The sequence below is a fragment of the Tenrec ecaudatus genome, chromosome 5, assembly GCF_050624435.1.
Source record: "Tenrec ecaudatus isolate mTenEca1 chromosome 5, mTenEca1.hap1, whole genome shotgun sequence".
Taxonomy (NCBI): domain Eukaryota; kingdom Metazoa; phylum Chordata; class Mammalia; order Afrosoricida; family Tenrecidae; genus Tenrec; species Tenrec ecaudatus.
This window is the reverse complement of record NC_134534.1, coordinates 23683482-23702925: the sequence shown is the minus strand read 5'-3', so window position 1 is coordinate 23702925 and position 19444 is coordinate 23683482. Positions and strand designations below refer to the sequence as shown.

At 40.5% G+C, this 19444-nt stretch overlaps 1 protein-coding gene across 4 annotated transcripts in view; it reads right to left on the bottom strand.

Annotated features, from left to right (window-relative positions):
• The window catches only part of TRPS1 (transcriptional repressor GATA binding 1), a 260400-nt gene that overhangs the window by 170308 nt on the left and 70648 nt on the right, over positions 1–19444 (bottom strand). For all 4 annotated transcript variants that reach the window (XM_075549346.1, XM_075549349.1, XM_075549348.1 and 1 more), the window contains one exon: positions 11421–12024. In XM_075549346.1, the coding sequence (XP_075405461.1) occupies positions 11421–12024 (604 nt within the window). The remainder of the gene's footprint in view (positions 1–11420; positions 12025–19444) is intronic.

Genomic DNA, 19444 nt, shown 5'->3' with positions numbered 1-19444 from the left:
AGTAGAGCATTTGCATGAAGCCTTTTTTCCTTTAGTTCTTTTTCAGCTTAAATGGTATTACCTGTATATGGGGAAGAGTCCTGGTGGAGTTGCGGTTACACGTCGGGACTGCTAACTGCAAGGTCAGCAGTTCAAAACCACTAACTCAGCGGCTCTCAACCTGGGGGTCGAACGACCCTTTCACAGGGGTCGCCCGATTCATAACAGTAGCAAAATGACAGTGATGAAGTAGCAACGATGATAGTTTTATGGTTGGGGGGGGGGTCACCACCACGTGAGGAACTGCGCGAAAGGTTCGTGGATGCAGAAGGCTGAGAACCACCGCACCAGCTGCTCTGCAGGGGGAGGATGGAGCCTTCCACTTCCACGGAGAGAGGGAGCCCACAGGGGCCCTTTCTTCTGTCCTCCAGGGTCGCTAGGAGCTGGAATTCACTCAGCGGCCGTGAGTTTGGGATTTTGTTTGTTTGTATTGGGGGGTGGGGTAGATATTTGAGTTCCCCAAATAAAAAAACAATACACCAGATCATACCAAATAGCACACATAAAAAACCCACCCTAAGTCACATTAATATGCAGGGTACAGGCCCAGCTTTCGTGGCTTGATGCTGAGACGTGGAGTGCGGCCCCCGGGCAGGGGTTTTGCAAGTCCATTCTCACTGCTCCCAAGTCTGGCTGCAAAACAAACCCTGACTGCTAGTTTCTCTTTCCACCAAGGAAAACGCTCTTTGGTTGCCTTTCAGTTAATGAAAATAGGTCCTAATGAGGTCTTCCCTAAAAGCAAAGTGGAGTAAAGTGAAAAAGGAGGGGACATTTGGAAGCCAAAGTGCGTGCCTCATCAAACAAGGCCAGCACTGCTTCAATTGTACTGTCCTCACATAAACACCTCTATAACTGAAAACGCGGTGAATTTCTCCCTCGGAGATGCTAGTGGTTTCGAATGGCCAACCATGTGGATTGTAGCCCAACTTGGAACCAATATATATAGCCAGGCTCCTGGTTCATGCATATGCAAGCCGTATCATGTAGATTTTTATATATGTTTTTCACTGGGTAAGCAGGCTAAGAAGCATTTCTTACAGACAGAAAGTGCACATTCAGCTTTTGGTTTAGGAAGTGTCCTTGCCACTGTTTTCAATACTTCAGTGAGTTAATTATTTTCCTATTCTACTTGACACTCTGAAAAGCTAAAGAAAAAAATTTCTAGTTTAATTAAAATCAATGTTTCAGCAACAAATAAAAAAGACCATTATAATTGCAAAGTTGCAGTTCGAAACCACCAGCCACGATGGCCGAGAAAGGTGAGGCTTCATACACCAGTAAAGAGATACAGACTTGGAAGTCCCCAGGGGCAGTTCCAGCCTATCCTGTAGGGTCACTATGAGTCAGACTTGACTCGATGGCAGTGAGTGACTGGGTGAGTGGTTATATTCTATTTCGAAGGAAAAACAATCAAGTTGAACTCTCTTCAATTTTCTCAAACTCCTCTTGGATAATCTCCAGGTTCAACACACGAGTAAGGTAAAGACTTTAAAACTGGACTAGAAATTGTGAAGGGAAACAAGAGGGCCATCGCTGGAGACAAAGTGAAAACCAAAAGAGACAAACTGCCCTCAAGCAAAAAAGGAGTGTCTGGATAGGTAGGCTACGCTCAGGGAAGATTTCCCAACTCGCTTAAGCCGCATAGCTCCTGCTTGACAGTAAAGTTCCTTACAAAATATACTATTTTGCACATGCAGTTACAGGTAAGCAAATCACACCATATTCTGGACTATTAGACATGTATTATCTTCCGTTTAGGTGATAAAAAATAAAGGTCGCTCTGGGCTTGCTTTTTAATCTCATGAATCCATCATCATGTAGATGCATCAACAGAGGCATAACAATCCTTAAGAAAATATTTCTAAGGTTATGATTTCTCATGCATTGTTTTCAAAATAATTTATTACTTATCTTAAAAAGCACCCCTTTTAGACAACAGTGACTTGGGAATTAAACATTATTATCTGTGATGTGCTTTTTAACATTTAAATAACTGGCATGATCCAATAAAAAGCATCTTTCCTACAGATGTGATAGAATAAGGCAAAGTGGTATGTACAAGGACCTGCATCAGAGTACTCTTTGTAACGAATACCTGGAAGTAACCTAACTAGTGATCCATTGGGATCTGCTGAACATACGATGTAGCTCTTTTACCACATAACCATCTGCTATTGTTAAATGCAAATTAGCGAGGTACATGACCCTATAGCTGAATAAAACGCTACATGCATGTGTGTAAAAGCTAATTCCATGACCAAATAGACATAGAAAAGCATTTGTGGGTAGGGATTTGTGAGTGCTTTACATGTTCTTCTTCACACCTGTTTTCTGCGAGGCTTCTTTTGCAATCAGCATGCCGCTCGCCTTACTTTAGGAGTGCTTTTTGTTGTTGTTGTTGTTCTGTGTAGGTGAAACAAACATTTCTGAAACCCAAGGAAGCCATCCAAGCGTTGTCCGAGGAAATCAGAGTGAGTTACTGGACGCCCAGGGTTCAGTGCACCGATTCGGTAGCCAGATCACCAATGTTAGAATTTCATCCTTGCCATTGCAAGCAGCATGAACTTGGGCAAATTACTTAATGTCTCTACCTTAGTTTCCTAGCTTTAATAAAAGAGATCATAATAGTTCCTAGCTCAAAAGGCGTGGCGAGGATGAACGGAGTCAATACAGTAAGAAGTTCATGGATAAGCAGTAAACGTGCAGTCCAAGGAACTGAAATGCTAAATGACTTGGCAATCCAATATTGATATCCATCTATTCTATCAAAATCACTTCTCTTTAAATTTTAGATGATCCAAACATACTTTTGCCAGGTTTTGTCTTCCTCCTTGAGAAATCCAATTGGGCAGTTACTGGAATTCTTGTGCTCCGTGGTTACAGCATCCGAGAGCAAAAGGCAATTCCCTGAGACAGATTACCTTACGGCTAGGAAATTACCAAGGCTTTGCCCCCAGATCTAGTATATCTTTTAAATCAGAAGATGTAAACGTAAATGCAACACTGTAGGCACATCTTCATGAAATTCACTAAAACGTGTATTTTATCCTTATCTTTAAACAAAATACTGATTATTTTCCTGTTTTTTAAAAAATTAATCATTTTATTGGGGGCTTTTACAGCTTTTATAGCAATCCATACATCAATTGAATCAAACACATTTGGACATATGCTACTATCATCATTTTCAAACCATTTTCTTTCTGCTTGAGCCCTTGGTATCAGCTCCTCTTTGTGTCCCTCCCTCCCCCACCCTCTCACCCTTGTGGACCTCTGATAAATGATAAATTATGATTATTTTCAACTCTTATACTGTCCGCTGATTTTAAACTGTCTGCTGATTTTAAACAGTCCACTGCTTAAAATGCTGATTTTAACCAAATGCCTATTTCTTAAAATTCTACTGTGCATATCCACATTTTTCTAAAATCCTAACTTATCTAACCACTCCCATTTTTAAAGTGTCAGCAAAATTATAAAATATAATTTACATGTCAAAACCCTATCTATATCTACTTAACTTTCCCCCCTCTATTTTCCAGTCAATTATGATGCCATCGACAGGTAAATTCTCACAATATAAACAGGTCATCCCTTTCCAAATTAATACGCCCAAATGAAATCCTCCGACTTGAAAAACTATCTTTTAAAGAGGGAAGTAAATTTATATTTGAGAGTCGTTTGATCATTCTGAGATGAATAATGCTGCCAAGCACTCAATTTATCACAAGTATCCTCTTGTACTTACGAAACCCACGATTCCTTCCCCTCACTCCAACCACTGAATAGAAGATGAACAAAACAGCCATACGATCAAAGTATTATGGGTTTTAGCCCCCAAATAAAGTCATTGCAGGATCTATTTTATCTTGAAATTATAGTTATTATAAATGCCTATAAATTTGAATGTTGCTTCTCCTGAATGAAGGAAACATATTCTTTAAGTTTAACTGAGACCATTTGCATCCTCTTAAACTAATAACACAGCTAGATGGAGCAGGAAGGGCCGGCGTGCCAAAGAAGCTTCTCAGAGCTCATTAGAAGACCTGTGGAGTCATCAATGTCCTTGCCCATAAATATTTCATGAAATTTCTCAAATGGAGTCAAGAGGTAGTAAAAAAATATGGCAATGAAAACAATATTAATTATGTATTTCTTTTTGGTGGGAACAGATAACAATTATCAAGAAAGAGTGTGTTTTGTGCCATTTTTCAGAATGACCACATTCGTTAAAATCCATCCTTCGCACTGGGCCCTGCCTACAACATTCCAGACTCACATTCAGGCTGTGCAATTCAGCTGACACACTTTCCTAACGTGTACGTCTGCGCTCCCGAAACTTGGGCCACAGTCTATACACTCCACACGTCTAACATCGAAGAGCCTGCAACAATGGATTCTTTTGGGGACCCTGGTATCTAATGACACCCACAGTCTGTGAACAGGACTGAGGAAGCTAAGCCAAGACAGTCATACAGGAAGTAATCCACAGAGATTGTGCTAAAGGATCGCATTTCACAGTGACCACAAATATGAAGCCCAATTCACTAACAGATCCATCTGCTTCCCCTGCCTTAGAAACCTGGACCAGGAGAACTTACTTAAAACCTAGATGACAAAAAAAAGAGGGGGGAATGAGGGAAGAAGGGGGAAATAGTTCTTTTAAAATATTTGGGTCAGTGGAGCTAACTTACAAAACCAAAATGGAAATTGAAAGCCCCATTAATCAAACCATTAAGAGCCAAATATATGTAATGGGTCTTTAGTGTGTCACTGTGAAGAACAGCTTTACAATGTCAAAAATTAGTAAGTGGAAAAGAAGAAAAAGCGCCTCAGTCAACCTACCTATTATTAGCCAAAAACAATGAAAAGTGCCATGCTCCTTTTTACATGTAATTAATTCAATGCCTGGATTGATTCTATTTTTAAAATAAAAATGAAAATTATATTGGAGTCTCAAGCAAACTTTAAACTGGAATGGAATGTCTTAAGGGCAGATGCACAGAGATTTATGAGGATTGCTACTATTCACTGCCTTTCAATATTATGGTGTTTTGTTTTAATTAGCAAACAAAATATCAACTCCTAACTATGGGGAAATATTCCGCTAATAGCTTAAAACCTGGGTCTCAGAGCCAAAGATGAGAGAAGTGGCTCCTTGTCATTTTTTCTAGCACAGTCTGTTCTCCTTAACATTTTACATAGGTCCATGTAAGAAAGTTCAAATGAGATCAAGAAAACTATACATACATACATATATATATATACAATATGTTAAATAAATCCACTTAGATAAAAAGTGAAAATCTGCTTCCAATTTAGGTAAAAATGAAACCAAACAAGACATAGCAGACTTTTCACTGGCGAGCATCTTGAGTTGTAATAAGTCCCTGTGGGCCTCTGTCTTGGTTGTAAAGACACGCAACAATGTCGCTTGTTTGAATGTTGGTTGGGCTGCCAATGGACTGTCCCCAAAAGAACATTTTTGCATCTCAATAGACTCTCCAGTATCAGCAATCTCTAAAGGATAAATTTAACGCTGCTAAGGAAAGGGGAAATAGCATCTGCATTATATTGTAGAGGTATCACTTTTACCAAAGGAACAAACAATCATGCTACTTTGCCCTTATCTAACACTCTGAATCAGAGGCGCTCCAATGGCCTGACAAATGTTAATTAACTAAACTGCACAACACTCTGGTGAGGCCCGCAGGCACCATGATCCTTTCCAAAGATACAGGAAGGGACCTCCGGGGAGGCCCTGCCTTGGACAGTCAGTGGCTGAACTTGGAACTCAACTCCCATAGACCCATGGCTAAAGGTCTCCAGTGAAACCAATTGGTGAACAATGTACATGTTAAAACGGACAAACTCTTCCAAATAACTGTGCCCTGGAAATGAAAATCAACTTCAAAGAAATGTATTTTTCACCCTATACATATAAAGGAAGTGGACTGATAGGATAGGGAATTTGAACCTCTGAGAGAATTTAGACCTATGAGATTCTGTTGACAAAAAAGAATAGGAAGTTACTAAATGAAGACTTTCCAGTAACTCCACCTATAGATTCACTAATTAAGTTTATATTAAAAATCAATACATTAACAAATTAAAACCGATGAACAACCTGTAAGTGGATGAAGGGAGACAGCAGACAGTGTAAGATATGAAACTATCTAATAATTTATAATTTATCAAAGGCTCACAAGGGTGGAGGGGAGGAGGAGGGAGGGAAAAAAAGAGCTGATACCAAGGGCTCAAGTAGTAAGAAAATGTTTTGAAAATGATGATGGCGACATCTGTACAATGAGCTTGACACGACTGAAGCATGGGCCGTGAGAAGAGCTACAGGAGCCCCTAAGTTGACTTACCAAAAATAAAATCAATTAATACTCCATTAACAATAAAAAATGCATCTGTTTTTTACAAAATCTTAGAAACTTAATGTTAGTTTTGGGTGTTTTAACTTTTAGGGATGGTTTTAAAAGACAGAACTTCTCATGTTATGAAAATTATAAGACCAATAAAAGAAAAATTTTAAAAGCCTAATAAAGTTACAGCTAATTGTATATGACTATTTCTTCAAAACACCAAAAAAGGTAGCTTTCTTGCAGTATTCATTATAGAAGACAAGGATCAGAACAGAACAGACAACTCTAATGAGTTCAAACTAGATTAAACTGATCAGGGATATTAGAACAAAATATGTGAAATTTAAAATAAAAGTTCTTTAAACACTGTCTTTCAAGTTTTGCACTGGGAGTGTTAAATATGCTACCCATTCTACAGGGCCAAATTATAAAGCTATCTGAGAGCATGCTGTTTTCAAAATATTAACCCTTAGTGGCTATTTTCATGTTTAGAAGACCTATTACGGGAGATTTCAAGGAGCACCATTAAGATGTTCAAGAAGCTGGGGATATTTTAGCAAAGGGTCTAAAGGCTTTCCTTGTTCTTATTCATTAGGCAATCAACAATGCCTCATATAAATGATTAATATTCGACCAAAAGAACCCTAATTTCATAAGGCAATTTCTAAGATAAAGCTAATGTTAATGTGCCCCCTCTCACATTCAGAGCACAATGGTCACTATACGTGACGTATTGAATTTATAAAGGTCTATTCATCAATTTCATGCTCAAAAAATTGGAAAGTCTAGGGGAAATACAGACATTCACTATGTAAAAATATACATAGATGACAATATGAAACACAAAATTAAAACCCTAGACAATTAAATTATCTAACCCTTTTAGTGTAAGTTATTCTCTGTCGTTGGTATATCTCTTCCCTCACTGTGAACACAAATTCTCACTAAGCCCAGTTAAAATCAAGTATCCGAAAGACTATGACTCTGAAAGCAACATTCTGGTCATGTGCTTTCTGACGTAACCCTAATAATTCAACCAATAACTTAAAATATTTACACTATTTCCCAGTATAATGTTGATCTCTTTTAAATCAATACTTTCTATTGAGCTAAATTTCCATACTTAATTCTTAATATCTAACTACTGTGCAAAGCACTAGAGGTGTGTTTTGAATTTTTACTGTTAGTATAAGAAGCTATACATATATGTTTGTTTATAAATAGCATTGCTCTAATGAATGTTATAAAAATCGCCCTTCAGAGGCTGTACACTGGTACATATGAGGACTGGAGGTACAGGGAATCCAGGGTGGATGATTCCTTCAGGACCAAGGGTATGAGGGGCAATGCTGGGAGAGTGGAAGGTGAGCGGGTTGGAAAGGGGGAACTGATTACAAGGATCCACATGTGACCTCCTCCCTGGGAGAGGGACAGCAGAGAAGGGGGGAAGGGAGACTCCGGATAGGGCAAGATATGACAAAATAACGATGTATAAATTACCAAGGGCACATGAGGGAGTGGGGAGAGGGGAGGGAGGGGGAAAAAAAAAGAGGACCTGATGCAAGGGGCTTAAGTGGAGAGCAAATGCTATGAGAATGATTGGGGCAGGGAATGTGCGGATGTGCTTTATACAATTGATGTATGTATATGTATGAACTGTGATAAGAGTTGTATGAGCCCCTAATAAATTGTTTAAAAAAATCGCCCTTAAGTCTCAATATTTTCTATTCTGAAAAAACATGATCAAAACTAAAATAATTAATTTTCAATTCCATTCTGTTTACCTAAATATGAATATTATATTTACACACATATATTCACACAGGCCCTTTTTGTTTTCTTATTTGGAACACAGAAACTATATTTTTCTTGTGCATTTATAAGTTATCACAAGAGAGTTCACTAATAAGTAAACCTTTGCAACTACAAAATTAAAGTGCATAGTGTCTGCCTTTGGTAGGCATGGTGATGCTATTTTGCTGTGACTCTTTTCCTTGCAGAGAACAGGGTAATAAATTGAGAAGTATGCACATGCTATGGCTACAGAAGACCTCTTTCTAGCACAAAGTATAACGTGTGTTAAACCCATCCGTCAACATGAGCTTTGAGTCTTAATTGATTTGACATCTTATGAAGCAGACCACTAAAATACGGACACATAAAACAATCTTAAATACTGTTAATTAATGCAAACTTCAGTTAAATAGCATAAACACATGCAAAAAGGTTTTATAAATTCGCTACCATGCTTACAGCAAATCTCCAATAAAATTAGTGATTTTTCAAAAAGACTATCCAAATACAAAACAAAATGTAATTCTTTGCAATTTGAATTTCATAAAAATCACAGAATAATCATTCACGGTGCTCGCTCTCTACATATACCTACATCTAAATACACATGGATGGGTGTATATAGATGATGTATGTGTGTGTACATTACATATATGTTCACTCTTATCTTCTCTGCCATTTAATAGGTTATAATCTTTTAAGTATCGCAACCCCAGGGCTAGAAAATGGACTACCCACTGTACTCACACGGCTAGAGTCCCCTGCTGCAGATTTCTTACCTCAGCAGCTAAAGGGGAGGTACTGCAAAGACAACTGAAATGATGCAATAGACATTGGAAGGCATGGAATGGAGGACATGGAATGACCAAGAAAAACCACCTTTTCAGAAACATGTCATCATTCAGCCAGCTCAAAAAATGCAACTATCATGCTTAAGCTTTAGACTTCATTGATTAATGAGCTACAATTCTACATGTTTAGGTTTTAAAAAAGAAGGCAGAAAAGGGATTACCCCAGAAACAGTCTAAAAGAGTTAAAGAGTTTTATATCAAATAAAAATGCCACGAATGCAAACTATTTTAAGCAGTGGGAGAAAAAAAAATCATATATATACACACACACATAGGTGTGTCTGTATTGTCGCCCAAGTATACATTCCTTCTTTATAGCCAGTAACTCTTTGAGCCACTTAAAACCAGAAGAGCCTCGACATGCTCAGGAAATGCGTATTTACAATGCGAACACTGCAGCCTCTGCAGATCTCTCTACTCGATAGGAGCTCCTTGGATTGAGCAGCCTATTGAAAGCCCCAGGATCTTCTTCCAACAGTGACTCAGAAGGAGCCTGTGTCTTTTGCAGGGAGGATTCTTTGTTTGGGGGGGGGAGGGGGAAGCTCCCCCACTGTTCTTCCCCCTTCCCTCGACTCTAGGCAAGACAGAAGATCCAACGTGTCAACTTTCCTAGCAGGCGCTGCTCCAGGCAGCATTTGTCAACTGCATCAGAGCGCACAGACAGTCCCTGCAAACCGGTGTCATGGAGAGCCACTCTTCAATGGTGTATTCACGGAGCATCTGCAGCTACGGGTGTAGAGTGTTTTCAGCCTCACGTTAGCACAAGAAGCTGATGGCATCGTGGTTTGATACTGGGCTGCTAACCACAAGGTCAGCAGTTCGAAACCACCAGCCTCTGGAGAAAGAGAAGGCTTTCTACTCTGGTAAAGAGTTAAGCACACATGGACGGTTCTTAGTCTGTTTCCACAAGGTCAATATGAATTTGAATTGACTGGATGGTAGTGAGATTTTTCGGTCAGTGCCAGAAGAGGCTCAATGTCTATTCAAGAATTTAAATGCTACACAGACAAGAGTCGATTCCAACTCTGAGCAACGCTTGCATGTGGTTTCCGAGGCGGAGAGTCTGCACAGAAGCAAACAGCCTCATCTGCTTAGTAGTCCAACCACGCGCTAAGCAGGGCAACGCTTACCTGACAGCGCCTCCGCGGCTCTTTCAGTCCGCTCAAAACGAGGGCATATTTAACACAGCAGTGAAGGGCAAGTACTTGTTCTTAAATCAGAATGTTCATAACCGGGGGCTGCCTGTACCTGAGCGCCTTTGGAGAGTCGACAGGTCATGTGTGCAGAGGGGGTGGGCTTCACTGGGAAGAGTGTTTTTTTGATTTTTTCTCTCACCACTAAACACCCAGAGGGACCACAGTGGTCCCTGGTCTGGAGGTCAAGGCATCCGGCTGCCTGAATTACACTTTCTAACTGGATCGTCAAAAGTTCGCGAGTCTCTTACACGACTTTCCATGCACACGCAAAGCTTCCAAATCACCCAGAAAGTTCAAAAGTTTCTCAAACGTGAAATGCTGAAGCAGAGATGTCTTAGACAAAACAGCTGGCATCACGCTGGGGAAGCTCGCAAATTTTCAAACCTTAAACTATTTATTGACGATGCTGAGACTACCCAGCAAGAAATGCGCAACAAAGGATCTCATTTTACCCAGAGATTTCCGGATGCTCTTTTGTTATTGTTGTTCTTCTGCACAAAATGGAACTGTGTCTTTCCCCAAAAAAGTCTGATAAATATAAATTATACTGTACCTTTTGTTTTTATGTTCTTCACACCATTCACATTTAACTCTATCTCCTTCTCCCCCTTTTCTTGGCAACCAAACTAAAAGCACTGCCATTTGTACATAATTATACTGTGGGTTTTACAAAACCCCGCACTTCTGTGTCAACCTCTCACCACGGGCTTTACGTGCGTAGCAATTTAAATCTCCGATAATGTCCCTCGGAACCGCATATTGTCACATTACCTTATAAGTTGAAAGGCATTTCGTTATTTTGATGTAACCAAAGCACACTCTCAGGGAGGTTAAGTTTCCCTTCTCCAAATGCAGCCTTGAGGGTTCCCATAATCACCAAGAGTGATTCATCACCCAAATTCAATCTGAGCTAAGAGCAAAGACAAACAATGGACTGCCTACCCCAGTAGAGTGAGTATGTGTGCATGCGTACGCGCCGTGTCTACAAGTGCACACAAATGCACACGAGCCGCTTTCTGCCCTGTGGGTTTTTATACGTGTAAACCAGCAGGCTGATACAGATCATTTCATTACCCTTCATAAAACTATACCACATCTTGAAAATGTGTGCTGTTTCCCCTTTAGTAAGACTGTAATTATTTCTTTAAAAAAAAATTAAACCTTCCTACCCGTAACAGGGACTGGGATTCATCCTTGGACTTGCTTTCTCCAGATGCAGGATACTGCTGGGGGAGGGCCCCAGACTTCTCGCCACCAGCTGGCACCCCCTGCAGGAATCCCTTGGTCTCCACAGCCAGGCCATAGATGGGTCTCGCCAGATGGGCAGCTTCTACGTTAGGGCTATCCCTTAGCGTCTTTGTCTGCTCTTGGGTGCCGGACACAGGAGTCAGAAGCCCCAGGCTTGCTTGAGTATAGGATGGACTACCCCGTAGGATCTCTGTCCCTCTCCACGTCACGCTGCGAAGGTCATCACCGGAACTCTCCGTCCATACTTTCTCTTTAAGGCCGTCCTTATCTTCCACCTTCTCCCTCTTCACTACACTCTCGGCAACTGGCTCTCCCATTTTAGAGTCTGGATTTATCAGACTGTAGACCTTGAGGTCAATTTTGGGCTCCTCCTTGATGCCGGAGATAGCATGGCTGTCCTCCTCGCCGTTGGCTGTAGTGATGTCGTGCTCCTGGCAGTGAGCAGTGTTGAAGTGCTCGAGTAGTGACTGGGTGTCAGCAGCTGTGAAGCTGCACTGACGGCATTTGAAGCAGCCGTGTGTTCTCCTGGAGAAGAAGAAGACAGTGATTGGAAATCTAGCATTCTGAACGTTTTTGCGTGCGTGCGTGCGTGTGTGTGTGCAGTGTGAGTTTCAATTTTTAAAACCTTCTTTAAGTCCCTGATTTTATCGTATGGGATATAATAGGTAGCGCAGAACCCAACATTCAGAAATTAGAATGCAATTAACTGGTAGTTTGATTCTATATAAAGAATGCGAATTTCCTTTCATAAAAAGTAACAGGGGTAAATCTCAGGAACCTGCGCCCACACGTGCGCACTCCAGCTGGTGAACATTATAACTGGTTGGTTTGCTGCATTATCAAATGACCTGATCTGCTCATCTTACCTGGATTGGATGCATGCGATATTCTACTGTATGGAAGTAGCTACTCATATGGCAGATAGTGTGCCTCATTTAGTCAGTGGACTTGTTGCTTCCTGTTTACACTGAATAAAGATTTCTTTTTCATATTTCCCCCCACTAACATTTTTTAATGCCCAAGTCTTTTGTGTGGCTCATTGATTTAAATGAGTTTTACCTAACAAATCTACCTAACGCCATACAATGTTTCTATACAACACAGTCAGGATGCGATATTAAAATCCCGGTTTCCTAAAGAAATGCTCTTGATCCACAAGAACATATACATGTTCAACAACTCGAGTGCTGTAGAGTGTCAGGAAGCATGATACGTGATATGTGAATATGGTCACTAAAATGGCATGTTTGCATAAATAATTGTGCGTGTGATTTCTTTAGAAAAGGCTTAAAATCAGGAGTTGGTCTTATCAAATTTCATAACATCCTCTGCTGTTGAAGAGAGATCAGTGAATGCTGTGTCAGGGCACGTGCTGGATTACTAAAGAAGAACTGGGCAGGATCCTGAAAGGTCTCCCAGGACGGTACACAATGATTTGGAATGAGACATGTTTTCTTTAACTCTAAAAATGTGGTATGGCCCTCTATACAAACACCACCTGAAACTCTTGCTAACACACAGATATAACGTATTGTGAGCTACCAACTCAAAGTAACAGATTACGCTGTGCAAGTTCAAGCTATGTTGAAAGCTACTACAAGCTATGTCCAGGCAAGATCTGTTCCTAACTATGTCTTTTAAGAACTTGCAGATCAATTGGAACAGAGAAGAAATGCACGATCCTAGAAAAGCACACAGCAAAATTGCCTAGCACACAGCCCTGGCTTGAGAAGTCTATGGGTCATACAAAAGAATCTAGGCTCGAGAAACCGACTGTCTGAGTTTCTATCCTGCCTCTATTATTTTCACAAGAAATGTGACTTGGGACAATTCACTGAACCTCTGCCCAGCTTTCTCATTCATAATATGAAAAAAAGAACCACAGTGTACTTTGATTCATTCCTTGTCCATATTTTGTAACTAACAAAATGAATATAAATCCAAGATAAATATAAAACAAAGCTCTCTTGAATGGTCCTCCACCCAATACTCTTTATGTGGTTTATTTACAAACTGATTTCTTGGCTCTTTTTGTTTTTTATCATCCATGTATGTTAACAATGACAGATATCATTCAAAATGAGTTAATTTCCTAAAACATCTTTTGCTTTAGTATATTACTAGGAAGAATACTTTTTAAAATTAGAAACACATCTTAGGTTTCCTTAAGTTTTTGGAGTTTCAATATCTACTTAACCTGCAATCCAGAAGTGTCCATCAGCCAATTCTAGCCCTTTGACAAACAGAGGCCAAGGCATCCACCTCTATCCAGGCTGACTCATACTTTCTTCAAATATACAAGGCCCTGGGGTCTCCAGACCAAACAGTGAGTTCATCCCAGGAGACTAGGTGTCTCTCTCTTATAAACTTTCTAGTTTGAAATCCCTGTCCCAGTGGACAACTCCCTGGCTCCTGACAAGTCTCAGCAAGAGCTGCTCGGATCTGCCCAACAGAGGAGCCCTTGATGTGAATGACCTCAACAGAATCGCCCGTGGGACAGGTGCTGGAAAAGCACCAGATGGCACAGGACAGCGGGGTGGGTGTCAAACACAAGTGGGGGAAGGGCAGTAGACATTCCAGAGAGAAGCTTTCATTGAGAACCAGATTTTACTGCAAAAAGGAAAAGACAATTTAACAGGAAGGATATTAAAAGAGGGTTGTAATAACAAGCTCAATTCACACGCCTTTTCTTTTGAAGAGTTCAAAGCGTCCACTCATATGATCTCACATCCCACTGAGTACACGCCCCTTTTTACAGAGAGTGAAACGGAGACATAATAACTCGTTCATGTTAGTCAACAGCCAGTAAAGGATACAGGGCTCCTCTCTGAGATCAATGGCTTCTTTTTCTAGATGATGTTTTAGTTGTGTACACACACAGAAAAATAATAAAAGGTATGATTGACAATATAGAAAATGAAAACGCGGAAGGCAGAGGAAACCTAACAGAACAGAGACTGCCGACAGCAATGGTTTACCAAACAGGCTGCGTGCAGCACTGCAGCGGGAAGGACTCCTTAGCCAGGTAGATTACAAAGCCTCCTCCTAGGCCTACTGATCCAGGATCCCCGGGGAGTAATCTGAGAATGTGATTTTTTTTTAATATGAGTTCTGAGCAAAGTCCTCAGCTGACACTGATACAGAAAGACTGGCATGTATGAATCATATTACCAGACAGATCATGACTCTACAGCAATTAAATGAAACAACTAAAACCGACATCCCCTACCTCCCAACACTGTATTCAAATGCAGGCAAGACGATGGGTCTGAATGAAGAAGAGTGAAGACTGGCAGGTGAGCAGTGACATCCTAACCTGCTCTAATCGAGAGCACTGAATACCATACTGGGAGCAGCAGCGGAAATGTGCCCTGTAGAATGGAAGGACCCCATTCTCCCTACGGTATCAATCCTACACGAATGACACAAAACAACTGAAGGAAGCATTGCTCCACAGAAGTACAAATGATTCAGTGATGCATGCCAACACCTCAAGCAGTGCTTCCCAAGTTCACTGTGCAGAGAGGACTCATGGTGATCCTGTGAGGATTCTGCATGTGAGTGCCGGAATGAGGTCCTACATTCTGCATTTTTTTAAATTTTTATTTTTTTATTAATCATTTCATTGGGTGTGGGGGGCTCTTATTAATCTTTTAACAATCCACCATCCAAGTGGATGAATCACGCTTGTCTGAGAAGATCTCCGATGATGCTGAGGCCTTGGTCCTCAGACCATGTTGGAAGCTGCCGGGATCACTCAACAATGGTCAGAATAGTTCTCGGATGGGGATGCATGATCATGAAATGGCCTTAGCCTATAGACTCATCTCTTTGTAGAGCTTTCCCAAATGAATGCTTTAGGCTGAACATCACCATTTCCCTCTTAAATCACCCACCTCAGAGAATCAAAAAGAACAGCTGGATCAGTGAATATTGTACAAATGAAACCATCAACCATGACTCCAAACCCCAGTAGATCTCTCGGTGATAATTTTGAGAATTGCCCTCCCAGTACCCATTAGACATAGTTCTGATATAGCCTATCTTCCCACAGTAGCTACAAAACGGATGTTTTTACTTATGCCCACCCCCATGTCCACAAACCAAGAAGCTGAGGCAGAAATAAGTTAATTCGCATAATAGAGAGAGCACAGTGGATTATTTTAAATATTTTCCATGATTCTTTTCTCAAGTTTGGAAACAGATGTAAGAACCTCACCTACGTTGCTCCTGAGAGAGGAGGGTTTGCTCTGCCATATGCCATCCGCTCCGTGATCCTTAACAAGATGCCAACACACCAACAGGCCCATCAAAAACAAAGCTGCACTATCTCAAGCCTAGGTATGGGATGCATTACTCAAGAATAAAAATTGAGTCACTGAGCCATTGTGCAATTACAGTGCTGGACTCTCAAATCTGCTAAATGCATTTCATTTTATCAGTGTTAACATATAAAAAAAAAACCTCAGGTCTCAGCAGGGTTTACAGGATTCATTAAGACCCACTTACCCCCGCCCCCACCCCCGCTCATTGCTGAAAGAGTTTGCAAAAGACTCAATCCAAGAAGGAGCTTAGCATGTGTGGGCTACTCTGAAACGTTGTCATCTTTTTGAGATGTCTCCATACATGGTCAGTTTGTTAAACTCAAGCGCTAAACATCTTTTTTTCCCCCAACTATAGTGTAATGTCAAGAGCAAAGCTCATTTGTCTCGATATCCCTCCAGAACATTCATTAAGCTCTACCTGCTAAGTAACTAAAGGATGTTCAGAAGATGGATGTAATACGTGAAGTCATACAGCAATAGATTAAAATGTGAAAGGTACACGTATTTTAATAGGTGGCATATTTTGAGTCACTCTCTGTATAAAACCTCATTATTTAAAACCCGGAGAACTTCTGGCTAGTTTACGATAACCTCACTTGGAGGAGACTAACCAAAAAATGCTGTGCGTTACTGGTACCTCCTCTATCTCTTTCCTAACCAAAGAGCAAACACAGACTTACCACCTCAGAGGAAAGGCTATTATTTTTTGGTCTCCCTAGCACAAGAGACTAGCTGTGTACCTAGCATAAGAAACACAAACATAAAGTAGAAGGAAATCAATAAAATGTGGATTTCAGACCTCAGAAATGATTGCTTACTGAAAGTATGTCCCATGCCACACGGGAGACATACTTACATAAAATCTCACTTTGTCCCGTGTGCTATTTGGGGGATACTGGTTACGTAACTCTGATGAAAGAGCTAAATCATCCCTTGTCTCCAGGCAAAAGTACATCAAGTTGCTAAAAAGGCAGAATGGTACTTAATCCCAGTGACTTAACAATTTCTGTGAGAACAGCTATTCTATTTCTTGACCTACTTTCTAGAATCTTCTTGAGCTTCTAAAGCAGCACTTATTTCAGATCCATCTGTATTTCAGGGCACGGTGGCAGTGACCCCAATAGCTGCATCTCCTTCATTAGTGGAGATTATGATAAAGTGCTTGTCTCATTTCTCAGAGGTTGAGGAGCACTTTCTAACACACCAACTAAAGACGCTACTCGTTCACCCCTCTAGTTTACTCTAATAATATTTCTACTTCTATTTTCGTAATGAAGCATCCCACACAGTAGACGTTAAGTACTGCTCTGAGTGACACTCTGTTTTCCTCTTTTCTAAAGGACAACTGCCAGAGACTTGTGCCGTGATTTGAGAAGTTCACTTTTCTGTGCATGTACTTCTTCAGTCACCTCGCCTGCACTTTCCGATGACTAAAGGGATCCCCACAGTGACCAAAGAAATCACCATTAGACTTTGAAAGTCCTCTTTGGTTCAAACGCCTACAAATTGATTATCAAGGAAAAGGGGGAATGAAGACGATTAAAATTAAGTATAGTTTTCGGTGGCTCTGAAATCTCAACATTAGTCACTCTTCCTAGCTATTTCATGGGCAGGAAAGTCCACTCTGTGTGGCTCTTGAAGTGGCGAGACCTACCGAATGGTGGAGAAACAGCAAGCAAAGCGAATATTCAGGGGGCAAAATCAACAAAGGAAACTGTGGGTGAATAATCCAATCAAGCTTTTAAAAGATAAAAACAATTTTTGCCCAATAAAAAAACAGGTTTTGTCAGAGTATGTGTAGTACTTAGATAGCTTTTATTAAGTGGATAGAAGCCGCCGGCATAAACTAAGGGAAACTGAAATGCTGAGTATGTGGAATTCTGTTGAGTCCATTGTCCTACACATCTTTATGCTGAAATAATATTAATATTCACTCATTTGAGTCCATTCTTTCCCGGGGGGTAATATTTCTATTTTCGAGTAGTAAAAGAAAAAAGAACTGATGCAATATATGATAAATATCAATTTATGGTTCCTTTAAAAAGATGTCCTTTCCAAATGCTCAAAAATGATATATGTCTTTTCATAACATAAAAGCAGCAAGCATTGGGAAGTAGCTTAAAAATAAGATGAATTGGAAATCATGTTTAAAATCCTTGTTATTCTAAGTCAACAGGTGTCTTATAGAAAACATTATCTGATGTTGAATCACTAGCTTTGATTATTAAATATGAAAATTCTAAAAGCTGTAACACCTATAAAAAGGCAAACAAAAAATCAAAATCATTGCCATCCAAGTTGATTCCAACTCCTCCAGACTCTCCAGGACACAGTGGAGCCGGCCAACGAAGGTTCCCAAAGACATACTCTCTCCCATCATCGTCTTCACTCAATCTGCTGCTCAATGCCTCGCTAACGTGTTGAAAAGCAAGGGTATTAATTTGAGGGCTAAGGTGTACCTGAGCCAAGCCAGGGTATTTTCAATCCCCTCATATGCATGTGAAAGTTGGACCCTGAATAAAGAAGACTGAGGAGAATCGATGCATTTGAACTACTGTCTTGGTAAAGAATGAAAATATGATGGAGTGCCAAAAGAACAGACAGACCAGTCTTGGAAGACGTACAGCCACAACAGTCCTTAGAAGCAAAGACGGTGAGACTGAACATTTTGGGACATATTGTCTGGAGAGGACATCTTGCTTGGGGAAACAGAGAAGCAATGTCGAGGAGGAAGGTCAACGACAACATGACTGACATCTTCCGGCTTCGACATAGGCTCCAACTTAGGAACTGTGAGGCTGGTGCATTGCTCTGTGTTGGACAGAGGGACCCTATGAGCTGGAACCAACTTGACACCTCACACCAACGCTCTCTGGGAGAACAGACAGCCCTATCTTTCTCCCAGGGAGCAGCTGTTGAATTCATATCAGCAATCTTTGGTTAGCAGTTGAGCACTTACCTAGAGTACCACAAGAACTCTTCATACGAAAGAGAGGTAATACAATGGTGCAGTTTCCCTGACGCACCTAAGAGCTTACTGTAGGTCTCTTTCTGTAGGAATATGGGGGGGGGGGGTTCAACTTGAACTATTAAGTCCATTTCAAAGTAGTCCAAGTAACTGATTTATTAGATATTATTGGAAACAGCATGGAACCTTCTAGAAACTCTGTACTAATGCAATGTGTACTTGATTTTGGGGGTTTGTTTGTTTCTCAGATGTGTTCATAATTAAGTGCTTACCCCACAAATGTATTCTTCAGAATTAGCAGCGTCCAGTCCATGTTCTTTCACATAGCTATTCTAAGATTGAGAATGAGCAGTAGCTCATTCATTTAACCACCTACACCTACGATTGTCACTGTTATTTCCTGCAGCCAGAGTTTATAGAGTTTTCTGCAAGATACCAACATTGTTTAAAAATATATTCATAACTCTCCTAGGGTACAGGTGATGGTCATCACATATGCCATAAAAATGCATGCCTATTTTCACATTCTGGCCAAGAAAAAAAACACTTAATACTTACAGCTAGGTAATAATCGCATTATTGGTCTTCAATAATATTGTGCATTGGTTTATATATTTACTGCACATGAACACTAATGTGAACAAATTCCTCA